Source organism: Leptonotus elevatus, chromosome 2 (assembly GCF_054856555.1).
Source record: "Leptonotus elevatus isolate MCC_2025b chromosome 2, RoL_Lele_1.0, whole genome shotgun sequence".
NCBI classification, from domain to species: domain Eukaryota; kingdom Metazoa; phylum Chordata; class Actinopteri; order Syngnathiformes; family Syngnathidae; genus Leptonotus; species Leptonotus elevatus.
Window position 1 is genome coordinate 32467295 of NC_141240.1, and position 19002 is coordinate 32486296.

A 19002-nucleotide genomic window follows, 5' to 3' on the forward strand; every position below is an offset into this window, starting at 1 on the left:
GCTTTATAAGAGCGAAGGGGCTAGGCCAGTGGTTGACAAACATATTTTAATTCAAGTCAAGTGCTTTGTCAGAAGAACAAGTGTTTGGGCGAATACTCAGAATCATTGTATTCACATTTTCTGTAGAATTGGACCTAATCATATCATGGTACCAAGAATTCTTTTGATAAGTGGCATATTATGATTATTACATTTGTCACGAGCAGTCATTTCCCCTGCCATTTTTGGACAACCGCCAAAATGTCCTCCCTCTTGAAACCCAGGCACCAAAGTAGATACTACTTGTTTACAAAATGGTAAACAAATATGGTTGGTTGTCTTGATATGCAAGTGTGCAGTTATTGCGTGTGTGTGTGAGATACGTGTTGCTAACTGCTTTGTATTTACTGCTCCCATAACAGAGACAGAGCTTTCATGTGTTTACATATACATATTTGTCTCATTTTTATCGTCAACCTGGCTAATGCACGGACCTTAGCTGGATACATTTGGGATTCTTTTATAAAAAAGACAACAGTAAAAATAGAAAAGGCACTCTTAGAAAACGAAAAAGGAAAAAAAAATAGCTCTGTTACTGCATACAATATTATGTTATTTTCTTTCTCAACAGCTGAGTCATACTTATTTGTTCTCCTAATTCCTTGCGTCTACAGCTCTGGGAAGAAAAAGAAGAAAAAAAGACCAATAAAAACTTTGCACCTTTTTTCGTATTTTGACCATTTTTCATTTTCTGCAAATAAAAGCTTAGAGTGACAGTATTTGAAATTTGGGAGTTATGTTTTCAGTAGTTTAAAGAATGAAATGCAATTTGTCAATCAACTCAAACATATACACTAACTATAAATAGCAATATTAGAGAGACTAATAGTTTTGCAGTGGTCTCTTATTTATTTTTTTCCCAGAACTGGAGTTTACATTTAAATCTTCTTAAAACCGCATGAAACTGTTGTTTCACATATATGAGTATCTTGTTTAGCACCATATAATCTACTTGCAATGTAAAAAAAACAAAAAATAAAAAAAACTCATGTATTTTGCAAGGAAACAATCAATAACATTTATAGTCCCAAGCAGGTTTCTTGCCATGCCCCAGTGTGCGTTTATCTCCTGCCATGGCCGATATAGCTGTTCTCCATGCACAGAACTATGTAGGAGCTGGAACAGCTGCTGGAAGTCTGCTGGAGCAGACTGCCGCTCTGCAGCCGAGACGCCTTGCCAGTTAGCACGTGGCTGCTCATGCGCCATGACTCGCAGAAACCGTCAACCTGCCGCTGACCGCTGGCGACGGAGCCGTGCCACATCATCTTCTCGGGCCTGAGACAAACGGATAAGACAAAGTCGAGCTCATCCATGAAGAAATAGGTTGATAAGATGGAATGTGAGCAAACATTTGGTGTCAGGTCAGTGGATGGTGTAATTCAGGCTCGACTAGACCTGGGCCGATATTAGAATCTGACGGAATGATAACCAGGGGCAAAAATATCGCAGTATCATGTTATTAAAATTACAGCTCTAAAGTTACCTTTTTTAGAAATATTTTGAACCTATAGACCATTCAGTACAGAATAAACATACTGTATAATGTTACATTTAAATAAGGCAAATTTGACATGTATCGGCGTCGGGGCAGTTAGCGAATCAGCGCACAGGGCAAGAAGAAAATTGTAACAAACTAAGCGTGTTCCGGCGTTGCCATTCCTGTTTAACAATCTTATGTCCGACTGTTAGTAAACGCAACACAGGTCTCGCGGGAGGGGAGTGAATTCTTCTGGCCACGTGTCAATCCAGTGACTGATTACAGGGTGAACCATGCCAGTCATTTTGGGATAGTAACTATACTTCAGCTGTCTTGTGACTGACCAAGAAGAGCGGAATTGGACACGGACGGCTGATTAATTGTCAGTAATCCTTATTTACGATCAAGAAAATGTGAAAGTGTTAAATTGCAATACATACCATGTGTTGTCACGGAGAACATCTTTACCATCAAAAGAGTAGATAGGGACATTCTCCTTGATAGTGCCACCATTAAAAATTGCGTCCCAGTTGTCAAACAAAACCTCATCCTGATGAGACAAAACATTTTTGGGGGAAGTCAACTTTTAACATTTAAAAAGCACAGGTTTGTTAATGATTGATACACACTGAAACATACAAAGCAGCTCATCAGTAGACATTGAATATTCCTAACTTTTGATGTACCTTCAGGTTGACTACTGGCATTTGGTCTCTGTCAGCTTTGCGGACAATGCTGTGGAGATCTTGGAGTTTTGAGGACAAGAAGGCCCGGAATGTTCCCTTCATTCCGATGCTCTGAGCTTGGGTGAAGCACAGGAAGTCGGCACCCCGGATGCCGCGCATAGATCCAGTCTGGGGCTGGTTCAAGGCGATAAGATGGAGCTGGAGGAACCCCAAAACATGTTTACTTTCCAATACGATAAGAGCAGATGCAAGTGGCAGCTAACGAACCACGTGTACTCTTACCGATGGACCTGATGTGTGATGGTGGACCGGATTCTGGGCCACGGGCGGTGGGGGCCTTCGTTGAGGGGTCACAGCGTAGTAAGGCGGGTGTTCATGGGCTGAATGGACTGCATAGCGGCCATCTTGGTTATTCACCCGGTCTGTGTAACTAGGGTATCTGGGGTCTGCTGGGGATGGGTATCGTGGATCTGGCTGAGCTGTATGTCGAGTGTCAGGGTGGGTTCGACCATCAGGAAGGTTTTGGTCTCTGCCGTCAAGGTTTGTTTGGTAAGGAGGGTACAGCTGGCCAGATTGATGTGGGTCAGGCTGGGAAATACCGTCCGGATGAACTTGGTCCGGCCTCTCCGCTTGCCTGTGGGAGTCGTTGGAGTGGCTGTGCGGGGGGTACGGAACGACTGGTGGGGGCTCCACTGCTGCAACCTCATTAACCTGAAAGCAGTGTTCGTTGTATATTGAAAAAAACATTTCGTAATGTTTGTAAACCGTAGGCGCCAGGGTACTTCCGGGGGGCAGAATGAGATTGACTAACGCTGACTTAAACTGAAAATGATGACAAAAATGTGTTGTGTTTGAACTTGCATCAAATAAAAATGTCCTTAAAAAAAATATAGCGGAAACTGTGGGTGGAGAGGATAAATGAAGCAGATATTGTATAAATGGCATTGAGAAGACCACAAGGAGAACAAAACCCCCACCATTGGGTTCATAACGGTTAGCCTACGTCTCTCGGCTGGCCTGGGAACGCCTTGGGATCCCGCCGGAGGAGCACGCTGAAGTGGCTGGGGAGAGCGAAGTCTGGGCTTCCCTGCTAAAGCTGCTGCCCCCGCAACCTGACCCCAGATAAGCGGTAGATGATGGATGGATGGCATAACGGTTAGCCTACTGGCTAATGTCAGCTCTACAGTACGCTATCCATTTCAGCATCAAAAAGAGCATGCCTCACCTTTTAAAATGTAAATTACTGCCAGCGTTCCGTTCACTTCACACTACTAAATACATCATTTCAAGCTACTGAACGCAGAAAATTTAATTTCGAATCGCTACTGCCACCTGTTGAAGAAAAATTTAACTGCACACACCCCTTCTTCACAACTTGAACCCAGTCTGAAAACTATTGGCCAGAGGCTTGCAGAAGTGCTCATTGTGAACAGCTAAGGTGTTTATCTACTAATTAGAAGATGTTTCAGTCATAAATGGTCAAATAAAAATATTTTGGGCCAAATTGTTACAGAGAGCAGCTTTAAGCCACTTAAATCCACTTTTCTCAATGCCCCTTTAATGGTAAAACGGGAAATTGAAACTTAGGGAAAAAAACATGCAGGACACTCACATTCTCCCTTGGTAATGGAATATAGCCCCCAAGCTGAAAAAGGTCAAAGGTAACAAGTTCACCAAAATGCTGCATTTACGGTTCTTTTTAAAGAGAAGTGCTCCATCCTCACCTGAACTTGACGAACCCCATCTCGGACGCGTAGGTAAAGATCTGTCCGGTCTAAGACGTAAACCAGAGAGCCCTCAGGTTGTCTTCGAGCGGTGGCTGTCATGACGTCATAGGACTGTAAAACTGTCACCTGCACGTCGAAAAAAGAAAAACATTCATCGTGGTGTTGACCTGAGACCGAATGTGGGCACGGAAGTTAAGCAGAGTGAGACCAACATGTTTTCCCAATCCGCACTTGTGTGTCATCAATATGATAAAAGGTGGCAAACCAAAAACCGGGCATTCTTTCATTATGTTACACCTGGACCGAACAACCTTACTTTCACAAACAACCACAGACTCTTGGCTTTCTTGAGTTCCTGATTTTCTCACCCCTGAGGAATATCCAGGTGTTCCAGGTGTTCCAGGTGGCCCAGGTGGTCCAGGAATACTGATAGCTGTTTTTCAAGAGGGAAATGACCCAATTATCTATAAAGTCATGTCCTGAAAGGAACAATATAATAAAGTATAGTGTTTTTTTTGTTTGTTAGCAAACTTACTATGTGTGCCCCTGTGAGGTCCAGGGAAGGAGGGGACACCGGGGGGTCCAGGTGGCCCTGGTGATCCAGGGTGGCCATCGTAGCCTCTTCCTGGTGGACCGGGTGGCCCTTGGGGACCAGGTGGGCCGGGAATGGAGTCCCCTCTGGGACCCTGGAGGGATAAAAAAAAATATTAAAGTGGTAAAATGGATGTTAAGTCTCCAAACCCTTTTAAAAGTTAGTTTTTGTTCCATGGAAATGATCAAGATGAAACATTTCAGAACTGGTATGTGGTATAAAAATTAGCTGTACAATTATAGTAGAGTTTAATTTGGGATAAATAGGAAGACACTGATTTAGTTGTCTAACTGTTAAAGTCATGATTGTTCCTTTTGAACGTACCTTTTGATTTGATTTTAGCATGTCAAGAAATCCATATTTTGCGTTAATCAGCTTTACTTGACGGCTACGTGACGTAAAGAGTGCACTACTGATTGCTCTATTCTCAAAAATAGTTTTGTCTTATTGTATTTGAGAGCTTTGTTCCAAATTATGACCAAATCAAAACAGTAATATGATCTCACTGGAGGTCCAGGGACTCCCGGCGTGCCGACTCCGCTTCCTGCATATCGTGGGTCATGATATCCACCACCCGGTTCTCCTTTCTCTCCTTTCAAGCCCGAATTTCCTGGCTCACCCTTCAAATCATTCTAGGTACAGAATCATGGTTATTAAATGTCCAGAGTTTACGTTGTCCGTCATGTCCGTTTTTCGTTGACGCACAATCAACGGAGAAGGCTTACCTTAAAGGCGTAAATGTCAAAGTCTGACCCGACACCTGAATCACAAGCAAGATGGTTCATCTTACACTTGGGTCTAAAACACAATGTTTAGTGCAAGCTGTTACCTGGTAGGCCGGGTAATCCCGGTGTCCCAGGGTTACCCTTCTCTCCTTTAGTATCTACAACAAAAGAATGGTGAGTATAAATTGGGATAGACAACAACTTGATGTGTCGTGCACTCACCTTGATAATGCCTGGAATAGTCCTCGTATCCCTAGAATGAAAAAGGGACAGACAGCATTTAGAGGGATCCTAATGTTTTCATTCCCATATCACCCTATTTAATGAAAATAAGACTACTGCAGACGACTTTGGGGGGTCTTGAAGAATACTTCTACATCTTAACTCACTCTGGATGGTGGTCCAGGAGGTCCAGGTGGGCCCGGTGGACCCGGGGGTCCCTGAATGAAAACGTGGTGCGGTTACTTTATGTGACAAAGTTCCAGTTCTCACGAATCGCTTTTTGAGCATATACTCACATAGTCTGTGGCTCCAGACCCGCCACCGCCCGGCTCTCCTTTTTGTCCCTGAATGCCGTTTAGTCCCGGTCGACCCTACAACAAAATACATTCCACATCGACAGATGGAATGAACAGTATCAACTACATCCTGACCCCTCGCATTTTTGTAGAAACGTCTTTACTCACTGAATATTTCGTAATAATATCAAATCTTTCTTTTCATGAGACGTGCCATTTTGAATTTCTAGCGTCCAGTATGAGCGAGTGTGAGAGCGTCAATGCCAAATTGAACAAACCTGCTTCTCCATTCCCACCTGAGACCTTGGTAATGAGTTCCATGACACACGGGAGGGAAACTAATTGGGCCCAATTTGGCTAGTTTCACTTAGGGGTGTTTAGACATGAATAGCTTCGTGTTATTATTATTTTGAGAGGACAGCAAATAAATAAATATAATAAAATATTTACAAAAATGAGAAGAGTGTGCTCACTTTTTTTAAATACTGTATGTTGATGATGATAAAAAAAACATTAAAAAAAAGTAGAACAACTACTCACTGGTCTACCTGGAAGTCCATATTCTCCTTTTTGACCTGGAGGGCCGTAAGAGCCCTGCAGAGAGAAAAAAGAAATGCAAAGCCATTAGGTGATAACATTGTGTACACTGTACAGAGAGCATGTATATATACAGTACATACTGGAGGTCCAACTGGGCCCGGGGGTCCTATATCTCCCTGTGGACAGAACACAGAGTGATATTTACATCATGTATGCACTTGTATTGAATATAAAAGAAGAACACGTGATGTCATAGTTACTGGTTTCTCTGTCAGCCCCCCCAGGTATAGAGGTCGCCCATCTGGACCCATGATGACACCAGGTTCTCCTTTTTCACCCTGAACAAATCATATGCATTTATTGGATATGCAATACGTACAGTACACACTACTCACAAAAAGTTAGAGATAATGGAGTTTTTAGGGGAAATTTCAAGATGAGTCTAAATTGCAATATAGCTTTTACAGCTGAATTGAATTTGCTTTCTGTAAACCTTTGAATGCACATGCAATGAGTCATTGTTTGAGTACTCCGAACTTCTCTAACAAGGAGCTGCACACCAAAATTAGCAAAAGGTTTTTCATCCAAGAATGGACCAATACATTTCCTGGAGTCATTAGCATTGGAATTTAAACTGTCCTCTTCATCATGCTCTTCAGATATGAACATCATGAGGCCAAAACAATGGATCAACAGAACAAGGCTTTAACTCGTTCACTGCCATAAATTCACGTTTTTTTTATTTAAATAGCATTAAAAAATTAGGGGCAAAATTGTAATTAATCGCATTACTTCACTAGTTAACTCACGATTAATCACAAATTTTATTCTTTCGTTCTAAATGTACAATAATAAAATTATAGGTTTTCATACTCTTGTTAACAAAAGTGGGGATTTTTAAAAAAAAAATAGAAATAGTTAAAATGAAATTTTGACATTTATAGCCGTCAATGGCAGTGAATGAAAAAAATATATATACAAAATTCGGGGGGGCGTCAAGGCGATTAAAGTTTTTAATCGTAATTAATCGCATGACTTCACTAGTTAACTCCCGATTAATCACAAATTTCATGTGTTCTAAATGTACCGCAAAAAAAATCTAGGTTTTCATACTCTTGTTAACAAAAGTGGAAAAAAAAGTTAAACTAATAGAAATAGTTCAAATTAATTTTTGACGTTTATAGCCGTCAATGGCAGTGAATGTTAGACAGGAAGTGACCACTGAGCTCAGAGTGTCATGGAGTGTCATCAGCAGGTTGCAACAGGGAGACAAAAAAAAAAAGTCACGGAACAGTAAACAAGTGGCCGTGGAAATTTTCATCAATCAAACACCTGTTGTGATTTTACCTTTCAGCTCCATGTTTAGACAACAGCGGGTTGTGCAAACAGTACTGAAAGTTTGACAGAAGATCAAACTCAGTTCATCTTTAAAGGATATAGTGCATTTTACGTTCATCCTGAAATTGTATCCGAAAGCGCAATGCTATATCTCGAACCTCTTAATTGAGGGTGGATTACCTTACCTTAGGGGCAAACCCTGGAAGACCACCGTCACCTTTTTCCCCCTTCGGTCCCATAGGCCCCTAAAATAAATTCAAACATGACACATGGACTCATCTCTGTTTTCTTACGTCTGACAAATTATCCTATAATTGCAGGATGACTCACAGGAAATCCTGCTTGGCCCGGGATTCCGGCTCCCGTCTGACGGAAAGACAGAAAAAATAGGTGTAAACGCAGTTTGACTTTGTAATATTGTTTCGTGGACAACAGCTGCATGCACTCACCTGCAACCCTTCACTCCAATAACGGTTGTCATACTACAGCAAGACATAGTTGGGTTAGTGAGTATGAAGGTGAACATACGACAAGGCAAAAGTGTGGTGGTTGGTTAGTGAGGCGGGGGTTAGCCGGTCCCGGAGGGTTAATGATGTGCTCTGACTCACATCACCAGTTGGATAAATGACTCGCCCTGGTGGTCCCGGAGGCCCCGGAGGTCCAGGTTGGCTTCCGTCACGTCCTGGCAGACCCTGTGATGAACATGCGGTACATTTTAGTTTTGAATCTCTTGCCGAGTATATCTTTGATGACTTACTAGTTCCCCCTTCTCTCCTCGATCGCCCTTCAGTCCCTGAATGAAACACCGTAATTAGTTTTGATTAGGTATGCTTTTGCTCATGTCTATTGTCTACTAAAGCAGCTGCACAAAAAATGTCGTCATTCTGCCAGCTTACCAGGTTTCCGGGAAAGCCATCCAGACCTTGAATTCCAGGTGGACCTCTTGGTCCTTCGGCGCCTTTGTCACCATTGGTTCCAGGTAAACCTGGTCTGCCCTAAAAATCCAGACAATTGAACTCGGAATTGTACGACTTGCTTAGAAAATCTATAAAACAGCCTTATAAGTGAGTTGAGAGAGAAAAGAGTTGACAAATTGGCTTACCGGCAGACCTGGAATTCCTGGAGGACCCTGGGAAACGCGACACAATCAACATTTAATGATGGTGTTTTCGAGTGAGGCGACTGGAAGCGGAGTCATGATACAATACCTCAGGTCCTGGTGGGGCATTGATTCCTCGTGTGCCACCATTTGTCTCAAAACCCTCCCGGTCAACCTATAAATGAATTACCTTTTTGAGCACACTCCAAAATTTACTAGTTACTTTTAATTTGTGCCACTTAACTCATTTGCTCCCAAAAATGTATAAATACGTTCTATTTTAAATATTACCATGATCCCAAAGACATATTTATACGTTTTTTAAATGTTTTTATTTATTTATTGTGTAGAGCATACAGAAGGCTTTGATGCAGCCTTTGAACTGAAGAGAATGCATGAAGCAATGGTAGTTATTACAAAGATGACCAGCAGGTGGCAGCAGAGTATAAGAAATCAACCAGGGCAATGTTGCAACAATCTGTTTCCGCCACTGTTTTAAATAGATTTGTGACTAATGATGAAACTTAGCTTTATTGTAATGCTAATTGCTGCAAAACGGAAAGAAATATACCTTTTTTTTACTCATGAAAGAACAGACTCCATGTTTTTATAGCAATAGAACACAATATTCTGTGGAACTTGCAAAATCTGTCAAAATCCAGTAAAATAGCCGGGAGCGAAGGGGGTTGCTTCAGTGAAAATGGCTGGGAGTGAATGAGTTAATAGTGGTGCACCTTATTCTCGGACTGATGCCAGGTTACTGTAATTAATAGAAAAAAATGATTGATGACAAAGTGAGAATATTGACCCGACAATACTCACAGAGCCAAAGGGGTATGGCGGCCCAGGAGGCCCTGGTCGTCCTGGAAGTCCAGGTGGGCCCATGGGACCTGGAAGCCCTGCGAGCCCAGTCTGTCCTGGTGTTCCCGGCAGTCCCGGGTCACCGCGAGAACCCTGGAGTAAACAAGCATTGGTGGTGGTCACTTCGGGTTTAAGTTGATCTCATAGTGCCTAAGGTGAACACAATAAGGAAGTGGACTATTGTGAATTTTATTTATGTTCTGTTAGAGAGCATGAGAAGGTCAAATTAAGTTCACCTGGAAAAGTTTTTAATGCATTTTGGGTTTGTCCTAAAATTTTACCAATATCCCTTTATTCATCCCGATTACTGAGATGAGAGAGAAAAATCACCAGAGAGAGCCCTCGTACCTGCAAAGGATGACTCTCCCAAAAAGGAATCCCTTTACCGGTATTGTAGTATTATTTCATTAAAACATGAAAATACTGCACATTTACATAACCCACCTTCTCCCCAGCTCCTCCATGTGAGTTAAGATCACCAGAGTCACCCTATGGAGAACATTTGGAATATGTATGTTCAGATTACACGACTGGAACAGACCACATGTGTGTCATTTTAATCTAACCTTCTCTCCTCTGGGCCCAGGTTGACCTGGGAGACCACGAAGCCCAGGAGAACCCTAAAACAGCGCATGGTAAAAAAAGTAGAGCTCAACACATCTGCCACGATATCCTAAATTCATTCTGGGTTAAATCACAGGGAGATACACACAGATAGACCCGGAGCTCCGTGCCTTCCAGGTGGTCCAGGAGGTCCAAAGGCAACTGGACCATTGGATCCAAGTGCAACTGATGTACCAGGGACCCCAGGTGGGCCTGGAGGGCCGGGTGGCCCAACAAGACCCTGAATAAAAAACAAGATGATCAAAAGAACAGGATTTTAGGTGTGCAAGCATGATACAAACTGGCCTAATAAATAAAACATCTGTCTGGAGATCGCAAAACATAATAATAAACCAAACATTCGCACCTTCCAAACACCAGTGTGAGTAGCACTGGAGGCAATGTGTGTGAAGTGCCTTGCCTCGACACCCTGAGCCACGGCCAGCACAACACATTTGAACATTGTGATGAATAAAACAGTGTGTTAGTATTAGTTAGTCTAATGTACTGAGGGTTCAAGAGCTAACTAAAGCTTCACTATAACAGAAAAAATATGCAGCATCCAATACATTTTCTTCTACCTTCTGTTTTTGATTTGTTTCCATTATTTAATAAATTTTTAGACTTTTTTCCTTTTTACTGTCAAATTCTAACTTTTTTGTGGTAATTTTCTGCCTCTCTTTTTTCCTTTTTTGTACATTTTATTGTACTATAGATGTTTTAATTGTTCAGCACCTTGAGTTGCATTTTAATGTATGAAAGGTGCTATATAAATAAAATTGTATTTGATTTGATTTTATGGCTATTTTTTACAGCAATTTTTGCAATTTTGTGGACATATGGTAATTTTGGGGATTTCTTTTTTTGGGGAACATTTTTTGTGGTTACTTTTTAAACATTTTATTTCCAGTCTTTTTCTTAAATAAATTTTCGGACTTTTTGGGGGGCAATTTTGTTGACATTTTATGGTAATTTCCGGGATTTCTTCTTTTGTTTTTGGACATTTTATGTATTTTTAAAATATGTTATTTTTTGCTTTAAAAAAATAATACTACAAATTTCTGACTTCTTTGTGGCATTTTTGAGTAAATGTTATGGTAATTTTCAAGATTTCTTCTTTTGTATTTTGGCATTTTATAATTACTTTTTGAATGTTTTTGTTTCTGCTATTAAATTCTCTGAGTTTTGGGCAATTTCATGGACATTTTATGGTAATTTTCTGCTTTTCTTCTTCCTTATTTGACATTTTATGTATTTTTAGAATATTTTATTATTTTTAATATATTTTTAGGTATTTTTTAAAAACTATTTCCTCTATCATCTGTCTTTTTTTCTGACAATTTACAAATTTAGACTCTGACATTTTTTGAATATTTAATATTTAATTATTTTTTTTTTTTTTATTTAAATCATTAATTCATTTAAATAATATTTAATCTAAAAAATACAAATAGATATGTTTAAAAAAAATAATTTATACTATTTTTTAAATTATTATTATTATTATTATTATTATTAGAGAGCCACAGTGTGCCACAGGAGAGGGACTAAAGAGCAACACGGGTTAGTGTTCTTTGCCCTGAGATTGACAATGGCTGTGCATACCCGGATCTTCTCCCATTCTGAAAATCCTGAGCCCTCCATGTCTACAAATGTCTGTGGAAGAACACAATCAAATTAAGCAAAGTTGTTGTGATGGTGAAATGTGTCTATGAGAAATTGTAATACCGGATGATTTCCCGTCCCTGGTCCAGGAGGCCCTGGAAGTCCTGGAGGACCCCTGGGTCCAGGTTGTCCTTCGCCCCTGTCACCCTGAGGTTTTGAGGTCAAAAAGTCAATGTTTTGTGATAAAATAAAAGTTTAACTATAATTCAAAGGTAACGAAACCTTTTCCCCTATAGCACCAGAAATTCCAGGTGTTCCTGGGAAACCTTGTGGTCCTGGAGGACCCTGAAAACAGACACATGAAACACAATTACATTTACTCTGCCAATGTATTTGTGCAGACATCTACTGAAATATACTGTCCTCACTTACAGTTTTTCCATCCTCTCCCGGGTCCCCCTGGAACATAATTTACAATCAGTGAGTTGCATTTGGTATTTATGAAGTAATTAACACTGAAATTAATCCGATTTCTGAAATTCTCTCACAGGTTCTCCATCAGCTCCCGATGGACCAGGCAATCCATCTCGGCCCGGAGATCCAGGGGGTCCGGCCACATGCTGCATTAAAGACCCATCCCCACTACGGGCTACCTCGGCTGCAGCTCCAGGGGGACCAGGGAACCCCTGCGCACCACGCTCTCCTTTACTTCCAAAGGCTGTACTACCCTGTTGATGAGGATTATAATTATATGTGTTATGTCACTTTTTTTCTTCTGAATGTGGGAAGATAATGCAAAATTCACAGACCTTATCTCCCTTTTCTCCCTAAAAAGACACAGAGTTTGATTTGGTTATAATAATGGAAATGTGCATAAGATAATAAATGTGCATATTGTGACATTGCACCTTCTGTCCGCCACTTCCAGCTTGTGAGGAGAAGCCAGGGTCTCCCTTTGGCCCTACATGGCCTCTGTCTCCTCTGTTACCTTTCTCTCCTTTAGCACCAGTTAAACCTGAAATAAGAGTGACAGTGAGCAATATTATGCATACATATTATTAGGAATATTTGATACCTCTTTTTTCAGAACGACACCAGTGCGTGTAGCCACCCATACCTGGTATCGGAACTCAATATCATGCATATCGACAGCCTCAGCTACTGTACCTATTAGGGTGTGCCATTATACATTATTGTCAATATTATATTATCAGCTTTGCACATATTTTGCTAAAACTACCAAAGCAATTAGACTTTCTTTTACTCACCACATAACTAATTGCTTCAATATGATTCGCCATAAATTCCTTTAAATTCCCCATCAAAGCTGCCCTTGCATTTGTTTTTACTTTGATAGTTGTTTCTACCTTATTAACTCATTCACTGCCATTGACGGCTATAGACGTAAAAAAATCATTTGAACTATTCCTATTAGTTAAAAAAAAAAATCACTTTTGTTAGAGTATGAAAACCTAGATTTTTTTATATTGTACTATTAGAACAGATGAAATATGTGATTAATCGTGAGTTAATTATTGAAGTCATGCGATTAATTACGATTAAAAAAATTAATCGCCTGACGCGACTTAAAGATTATTAAAAATTCGGGACGTCAGGCGATTACATTTTTTAAATCAGAATTAATCGCATGACTTAACTAGTTAACTCACAATTAATCACACATTTTATATCTGTTCTATATGTACAGTAAAAATATATAGGTTTTCCTACTCTTGTTTACAAAAGTGGAAAAAATAATAAACTAATAGAAATAGTTCAAATGAATTTTTGACGTCTATTGCCGTCAATGGCAGTGAATGAGTTAATACAAGTCTATATGTATGAATATTGCATCTGTGACCATGCAATGTTATGGGATTAATTATGGGAAGCATCTATCACTATCTATGAGGTAAACTGTCAGGATGAGAGCGAGAGCGAGAGAGAAGTCTCTCAACTTTATCGCATTGAATCTTTTAGTCGTGTTATATTACCAATGATTATTACCTTAGTTGTAACCATACCATGCGAAACAATTGTCATATAACTGAGCGATGCATCTCACAACCTTAAATAATGGAAGCAGTGCAACAATCTCAACAGGGGGAGCCATTTCACCATTCATCTGTTTTGCAAGAATAACGTTCAAGCTGAAGTTACCTGTTTCTTTAACTCTGCTTCCTTTTGAGGCTATCAGTGGGGGCTCAGGCACTGGCCTGAAGGATGCAGGAGTGGTCTGGTGGTAAAATATGATGCAATCAAATCTGTTCAATTCTCCCACTCGCATTTAAATAACAAAGGTAGATTTAAAAACGAAATCGTTCACCAGGCTGACTGACCTTGACTTTGCCTCCCGTCTGCGTCCTGCTGACTTCACCGCTGCCAAAGTCGCCAGAGGCCTGAGAGACAAGCACGGCATGTGAGCGTTCGGACGTCAGGTCTCACCGGGGAGGGGGAAACTCTTGGAATACTCACAGCATCAGAGTCGTCATCGATGTCGTCACACAAGCGCTCGGCTGCCCGAGAGTTTCCCACCAGCCTCAGTTCAGCAATTTCTCCCTGAAGACATTGAAGCGGAAGTGTCAGCGAAAGGTCAGGGATCATGCATAGAGCTATGAAAAAGAAATATGCGCAAAGGGGAAAAAGGGGGGGGGGGGGGGAGGGAATTACTGTGTCATTTATCTAAAGTGCATTTTTACATGTGTTTTATGGGGGGGGGGAAATTGCATTTTCTAATTTCACTGAATGCAAGCTACTACTGCCCTTAAACTGAATTAAGTTACGTTTTCTTCCATCCATCCATCCATCCATCTTCCACTTTAAGTCAAGGGCTTTTGTGTCATGTGGTGTAACTCCAGATCCTTCGTGGCTCTTACTGAAGTCTGGAAAGATTGATAACTATTTTTTAAGACTGCTTTTGTATTTTGGAACTAAACAGAGAAAAGAGGGGAAGCAGGGACAGACAAAATGAGGTAGAAAGGAAGGAAAAGGGACAGTAAGGCAAGTCATGAGTGTAAGAAGAAAGGACTGAAAGCCTTGGGAGCAGGACAGCAAGATGGTCGAGCGATAACGCGCCTCTCTCACAGTTCTGGCCCTGGGTTCCAGTCTCCTGCTTGGAAAGAAAGAAAGTCATGAGTAAGGAGGAAAAAGAAGTATTGGAAGAAAAGGAATCAATGAAAAGAAAAAAGAAATTGCAAGTGAAAAAGAAGGATAGGAAAAAACAATAGTCAAGATAGTCTACGGCAAGAGTGGCTAGCAAGAACTCGCTATGGCGGCTAACAAGAGCAGCTATCAAAAACTAGCTGGAGCAGGCTAACAACAGCAGCTGGCGGGACAAGCTAGCAAAAGCTAGCAAGAGCAAAGCAGAGGTAGACAAGCTGCGGGAGCCAGAGTCACGGGACTCAGCGACAACCACCTGTAAGCCCCAGCTGTGGAAGGTAAGCGGAGGTCGACCCATTGGGTTCAAATCTAGCTACAAGCACCACCAGAGGTTAACTATGTTTGTGAAGTTCTTCTCCTTCGGGTAGCCGTAGCAGAAAAATGGCGGCGAAACATGTCACCCTGCTGTTAGGCGTGATTAGTGATTACTAGATCTATGATCTATATATAAAAATTTATGTTGATGTGATAGAACATTGTTTTTGCATATAATTGAAATTAATAGTGTTTTTTTTTAATGAATGAAATATTAGTTCACCACTAGATGGCGATAAGTAATACACACTGTCCCTATGAAGAAAACATTTTGCCCATGAGGAGGTTATAACACGCTCCATGAACATGTTAAATTGTTAAATGTGGCCTTCTAACCTCGAACTTGTCCTCATCGGCACCTCCGGCCTGAGCAACAAAGATCCCGGCCCCTGCGTCAAGGTCCATAGGGTCCGGGGAACGCTCAAACTTCACCACCCGTGGCACCGCCTCACAGTCGTGGTAGAAGGTCACCTGCTCCTCATAGACAGACAGCGAGAAACGGGTCCATTTGTCCACCAGGCTCGGCACATCGAAGCTGGCGGCCGCGTACGACGCCTCCGAATCCGGCTCGGTGTAGAAGAACTGCACCCTCTGGCGACCATATTGCACGGCGCTGAGCTTGACGGCGACATACATAAGCCTCTGGGGCCCGTCGGTGATGGAGAAGAGGACGGAGGCGGCCGAAGTGGACGGCTTGATGTGAAAGAGGAGAGAGAAGTGGCGGTAGAATGGGTTGGGCACGTGGGCCAGAGCCGGCTGGCCCGACACGGCCGCAGAGGTGAAAACGTAGGCCGGGGCGCCGCCTGGCCCGATGACCCGACCGATCCCATCGGGAGGCGGATCTCCGATTAGCTGGACCAGAGACAAACTGCTCTGCTCTGCAGGGAAGGATGAGAGAGACAAAGTTAGAACCTTGCAGTGATGTCATGTCCACAACCTTAAGCCACTGTGTCAAACTCAAATCCCGGGGGCGAGATCTGGCCTGTCACATCCTTTTAAGTGGCCCGCCGCAACAACAGTCTCTCAGAAAATCACGTATACAATGGCATTCAAGTTTTGTCTTCCGTCATTCACAATCCTGACTGCATTTCTATCCATTTGTTTCTTTACTGCACAAACATCTGCAACAAACATCAACAAGTGTGTGGTCCAAAATTACTGGCCCAGATTACCGGAAAAGTGCTGATATTACAGTTCCCATAGAAAAAAATTGACTTGCGGCCAACAAGTCAAAGTCTCGCATCACAAGGGAGGTTTTGGCCCAGCAGATTCATGAGAGAAACTGAAAAGTGAATTCTGTGCGTTAAGGGGCCAAAGAGGTCAGCTGTTTCCTATGGAGGACCAAAACTGCCAAATGACTCAATAAATAAATACATGAATAAAAGTGAAAATAAAAACGGATATTAAAAATATAAACCAAAAATTTAATGAAAAAAATAAATATATTTATATCAATATCAATATTTACTTGACTCTTGACTAATAAATATGTCATGTCGGGTTTGTCCCCAATTTATTTTCTTATGTGAGTTATGGATTCCCCCTGCGACTGAACACAAGATGCTCTTCCATCACTTGGAAACTAAATTAAAAATACTGTAAATAAATGACTATATAAATAAATAAATGAATAAAAGTGAAAATAAAAACGGATATAAAAATTCATAAATGAAATCCCAAAAATAAATATGAATGGAAATAAAAACAACAAAATATAAATATATCCCGAAATAAATAAAGTAAAAATAAATGCAAAAATAAAAAACGAGATTCAAAAAATTCAATAAATATAAAAATACATGCCGAAATAAATATCTAAATATAATTAAATGTAAATCAATAAATGAAAATGCTCTGCTCTCAAATTTATTTATTTCATGGTGGAGACGCTCTGCCAGGTCGAAACGTTATTCAAATGGGGGGGGGGGGTTCTCAACGTGTCTTGGGTTGGACTCCGCCATTGCAAATTGCCTGTCATTGGTCGAGTGAACAGCTCGGCGAACAATCTTGTCCACCGTCACCTCGACTTCTTGTCTAGCAACTCAAGTCGCAAGTTGTGGTGACAGTGGACAAGATCATTGCTGGAGCTTTCCAATGCAAATCGGCGAGACTTCCTTCTTCGCCGAGCCGTTCATTCGACCAATGAACATTTCAACCTGGCAGAACGTCTCCACCATGAAATAAATTAATGTGAGAGCAGAGCAAAGCGTTTTTATTTATTTATATTTAGATTTATTTCGATGTTTATTTTTACATGTATTTCGACATTTATTTTTATTTTCATATATATAATTTTTTTTTTTTTTAATCTCGTCCATTTATTTTTTACTTTTATTTATTTATTCAGGGATATATTTATATTTTGTTGTTTTTATTTCCATTTATATTGGGTTGTTTTTATTTAATTTTTTAATTATATTTTTTACATCTGTTTTTATTTTAACTTTTATTTATTTATTTAGTCATATATATATTTTTTAATTTTAGCAGTTTTGGTCCTCCATAGTTTCCAAGTGATGTAAGAGCATCTTGTGTTCAGTCACAGGCGGAATCCATAACTCACACAAGAAAATTAATTGGGGGCAAACTCGACATGACATTTTCATTAGTCAAGAGTCAAGTAAATATTGAGCACCAACTGCAGAGTGGCGGAATGGTGCGCTAACACACATTGACCCTGGAACATGTTTTCACACACATCGCATCTCTCATGCAAGCTATTGTCCAGTTGGATCGGGACCAACACGTGCAGGGTGGTCCGCTCCCACTTGGCACCACCTGCTTTCCTGCTTCGGGTTCCTGTGGTGCCGACACAGCTCCCGCAGCTGCCGGCAGAACTGTTCTGAATGAATGAACGTTCTGACTACCGCTTCAACAGCTTGCTTTTAAGGGTGGTGAAAGTTTCATGTCCATGCACATCTGGAAGTAATCCAGGGCACCGCTTGCCTCAGAGGCCCCGAGCATCAGGGATCTGAATGTCTGTGTGTTATTGTGCAACACAAGACCTTTTGACGCACAATTACACACTTTTGTCATGTCATTGTTAGGGTTTGCAATCTTTATACAAAGGGGCAACTTGTGTTACTCACTGGTGGTAAGTTACTATAAGTAAATTTTTCAGATATCTGTACTTAGCTTGTGTATTTATTTTTCTGACACATTTTTTAATTTTACAACTTGGAGGAACCTTAACGAGCATTAACGACGATGGCAGCAGAATTGGACAAGCAAGATATTTCCCATTCATGGCTTTATTTAATTCGATATTTCTATATTGTTTTACACATGCAGAACATGTCAGTTGAGTTCTGCAGCAAAGCTGTGTCCAGTGATTTTTTCTTCTTCACCGTATTCAGTGATTTGTTTCTAAATCATTATACTGTACCTGTTTCAAGATAATTGCTTAAAAACGTGCAGACCAATGGCTGTGCAATATTCAGTTGTGGAGATGCACTGAACTGTTTTTTCCGATTTTTTGGGGGGGCATCCCCATCAGTTACTTATAAGACCCATCATTTCTACCACTACAATATGCGGTTAGCTAGAGCTAGCTAGCATAGCTATACCTACATGGCGAAAATGCATCTTCATGCGACAAATTACAATTTACAAAACAACTTTTTGTCGTTAATTTAATTTCTAGGTATGTATTTTGTGTTATTCAGGCTAGGGTATGAAATGCTAAATCATTGTTAATTAGCATAAGCATGTGCTCAAA

The 19002-nt window shown here is 40.8% G+C and overlaps 1 protein-coding gene across 3 annotated transcripts in view; it reads right to left on the minus strand.

Annotated features, from left to right (window-relative positions):
• Positions 1–29: 29 nt before the first annotated feature.
• Positions 30–19002, minus strand: part of LOC147179638 (collagen alpha-1(XVIII) chain-like) — a 29178-nt gene continuing 10205 nt past the window's right edge. For 2 of the 3 annotated variants that reach the window (XM_086067701.1, XM_086067699.1), the window contains exons 2-41: positions 15621–16162; positions 14286–14369; positions 14150–14209; positions 13971–14046; positions 12719–12825; positions 12620–12637; positions 12359–12538; positions 12243–12269; positions 12093–12155; positions 11934–12017; positions 11811–11861; positions 10315–10446; positions 10169–10222; positions 10047–10091; positions 9564–9695; positions 8851–8916; positions 8745–8771; positions 8539–8637; positions 8400–8435; positions 8251–8334; positions 8092–8124; positions 7973–8008; positions 7828–7887; positions 6565–6642; positions 6445–6480; positions 6305–6358; positions 5765–5839; positions 5636–5686; positions 5469–5499; positions 5351–5404; positions 5247–5281; positions 5028–5153; positions 4465–4615; positions 4298–4362; positions 3927–4055; positions 3815–3847; positions 2485–2913; positions 2203–2400; positions 1957–2066; positions 30–1314 (exon numbers count right to left, since the gene is read on the minus strand). In XM_086067701.1, coding sequence (XP_085923827.1) covers positions 1101–1314; positions 1957–2066; positions 2203–2400; positions 2485–2913; positions 3815–3847; positions 3927–4055; positions 4298–4362; positions 4465–4615; positions 5028–5153; positions 5247–5281; positions 5351–5404; positions 5469–5499; positions 5636–5686; positions 5765–5839; positions 6305–6358; positions 6445–6480; positions 6565–6642; positions 7828–7887; positions 7973–8008; positions 8092–8124; positions 8251–8334; positions 8400–8435; positions 8539–8637; positions 8745–8771; positions 8851–8916; positions 9564–9695; positions 10047–10091; positions 10169–10222; positions 10315–10446; positions 11811–11861; positions 11934–12017; positions 12093–12155; positions 12243–12269; positions 12359–12538; positions 12620–12637; positions 12719–12825; positions 13971–14046; positions 14150–14209; positions 14286–14369; positions 15621–16162 — 3965 coding nt within the window. In that variant the 3' untranslated portion in view covers positions 30–1100. The remainder of the gene's footprint in view (positions 1315–1956; positions 2067–2202; positions 2401–2484; positions 2914–3814; positions 3848–3926; positions 4056–4297; positions 4363–4464; positions 4616–5027; positions 5154–5246; positions 5282–5350; positions 5405–5468; positions 5500–5635; positions 5687–5764; positions 5840–6304; positions 6359–6444; positions 6481–6564; positions 6643–7827; positions 7888–7972; positions 8009–8091; positions 8125–8250; positions 8335–8399; positions 8436–8538; positions 8638–8744; positions 8772–8850; positions 8917–9563; positions 9696–10046; positions 10092–10168; positions 10223–10314; positions 10447–11810; positions 11862–11933; positions 12018–12092; positions 12156–12242; positions 12270–12358; positions 12539–12619; positions 12638–12718; positions 12826–13970; positions 14047–14149; positions 14210–14285; positions 14370–15620; positions 16163–19002) is intronic. The other variant, XM_086067700.1, reaches the window with a different exon arrangement.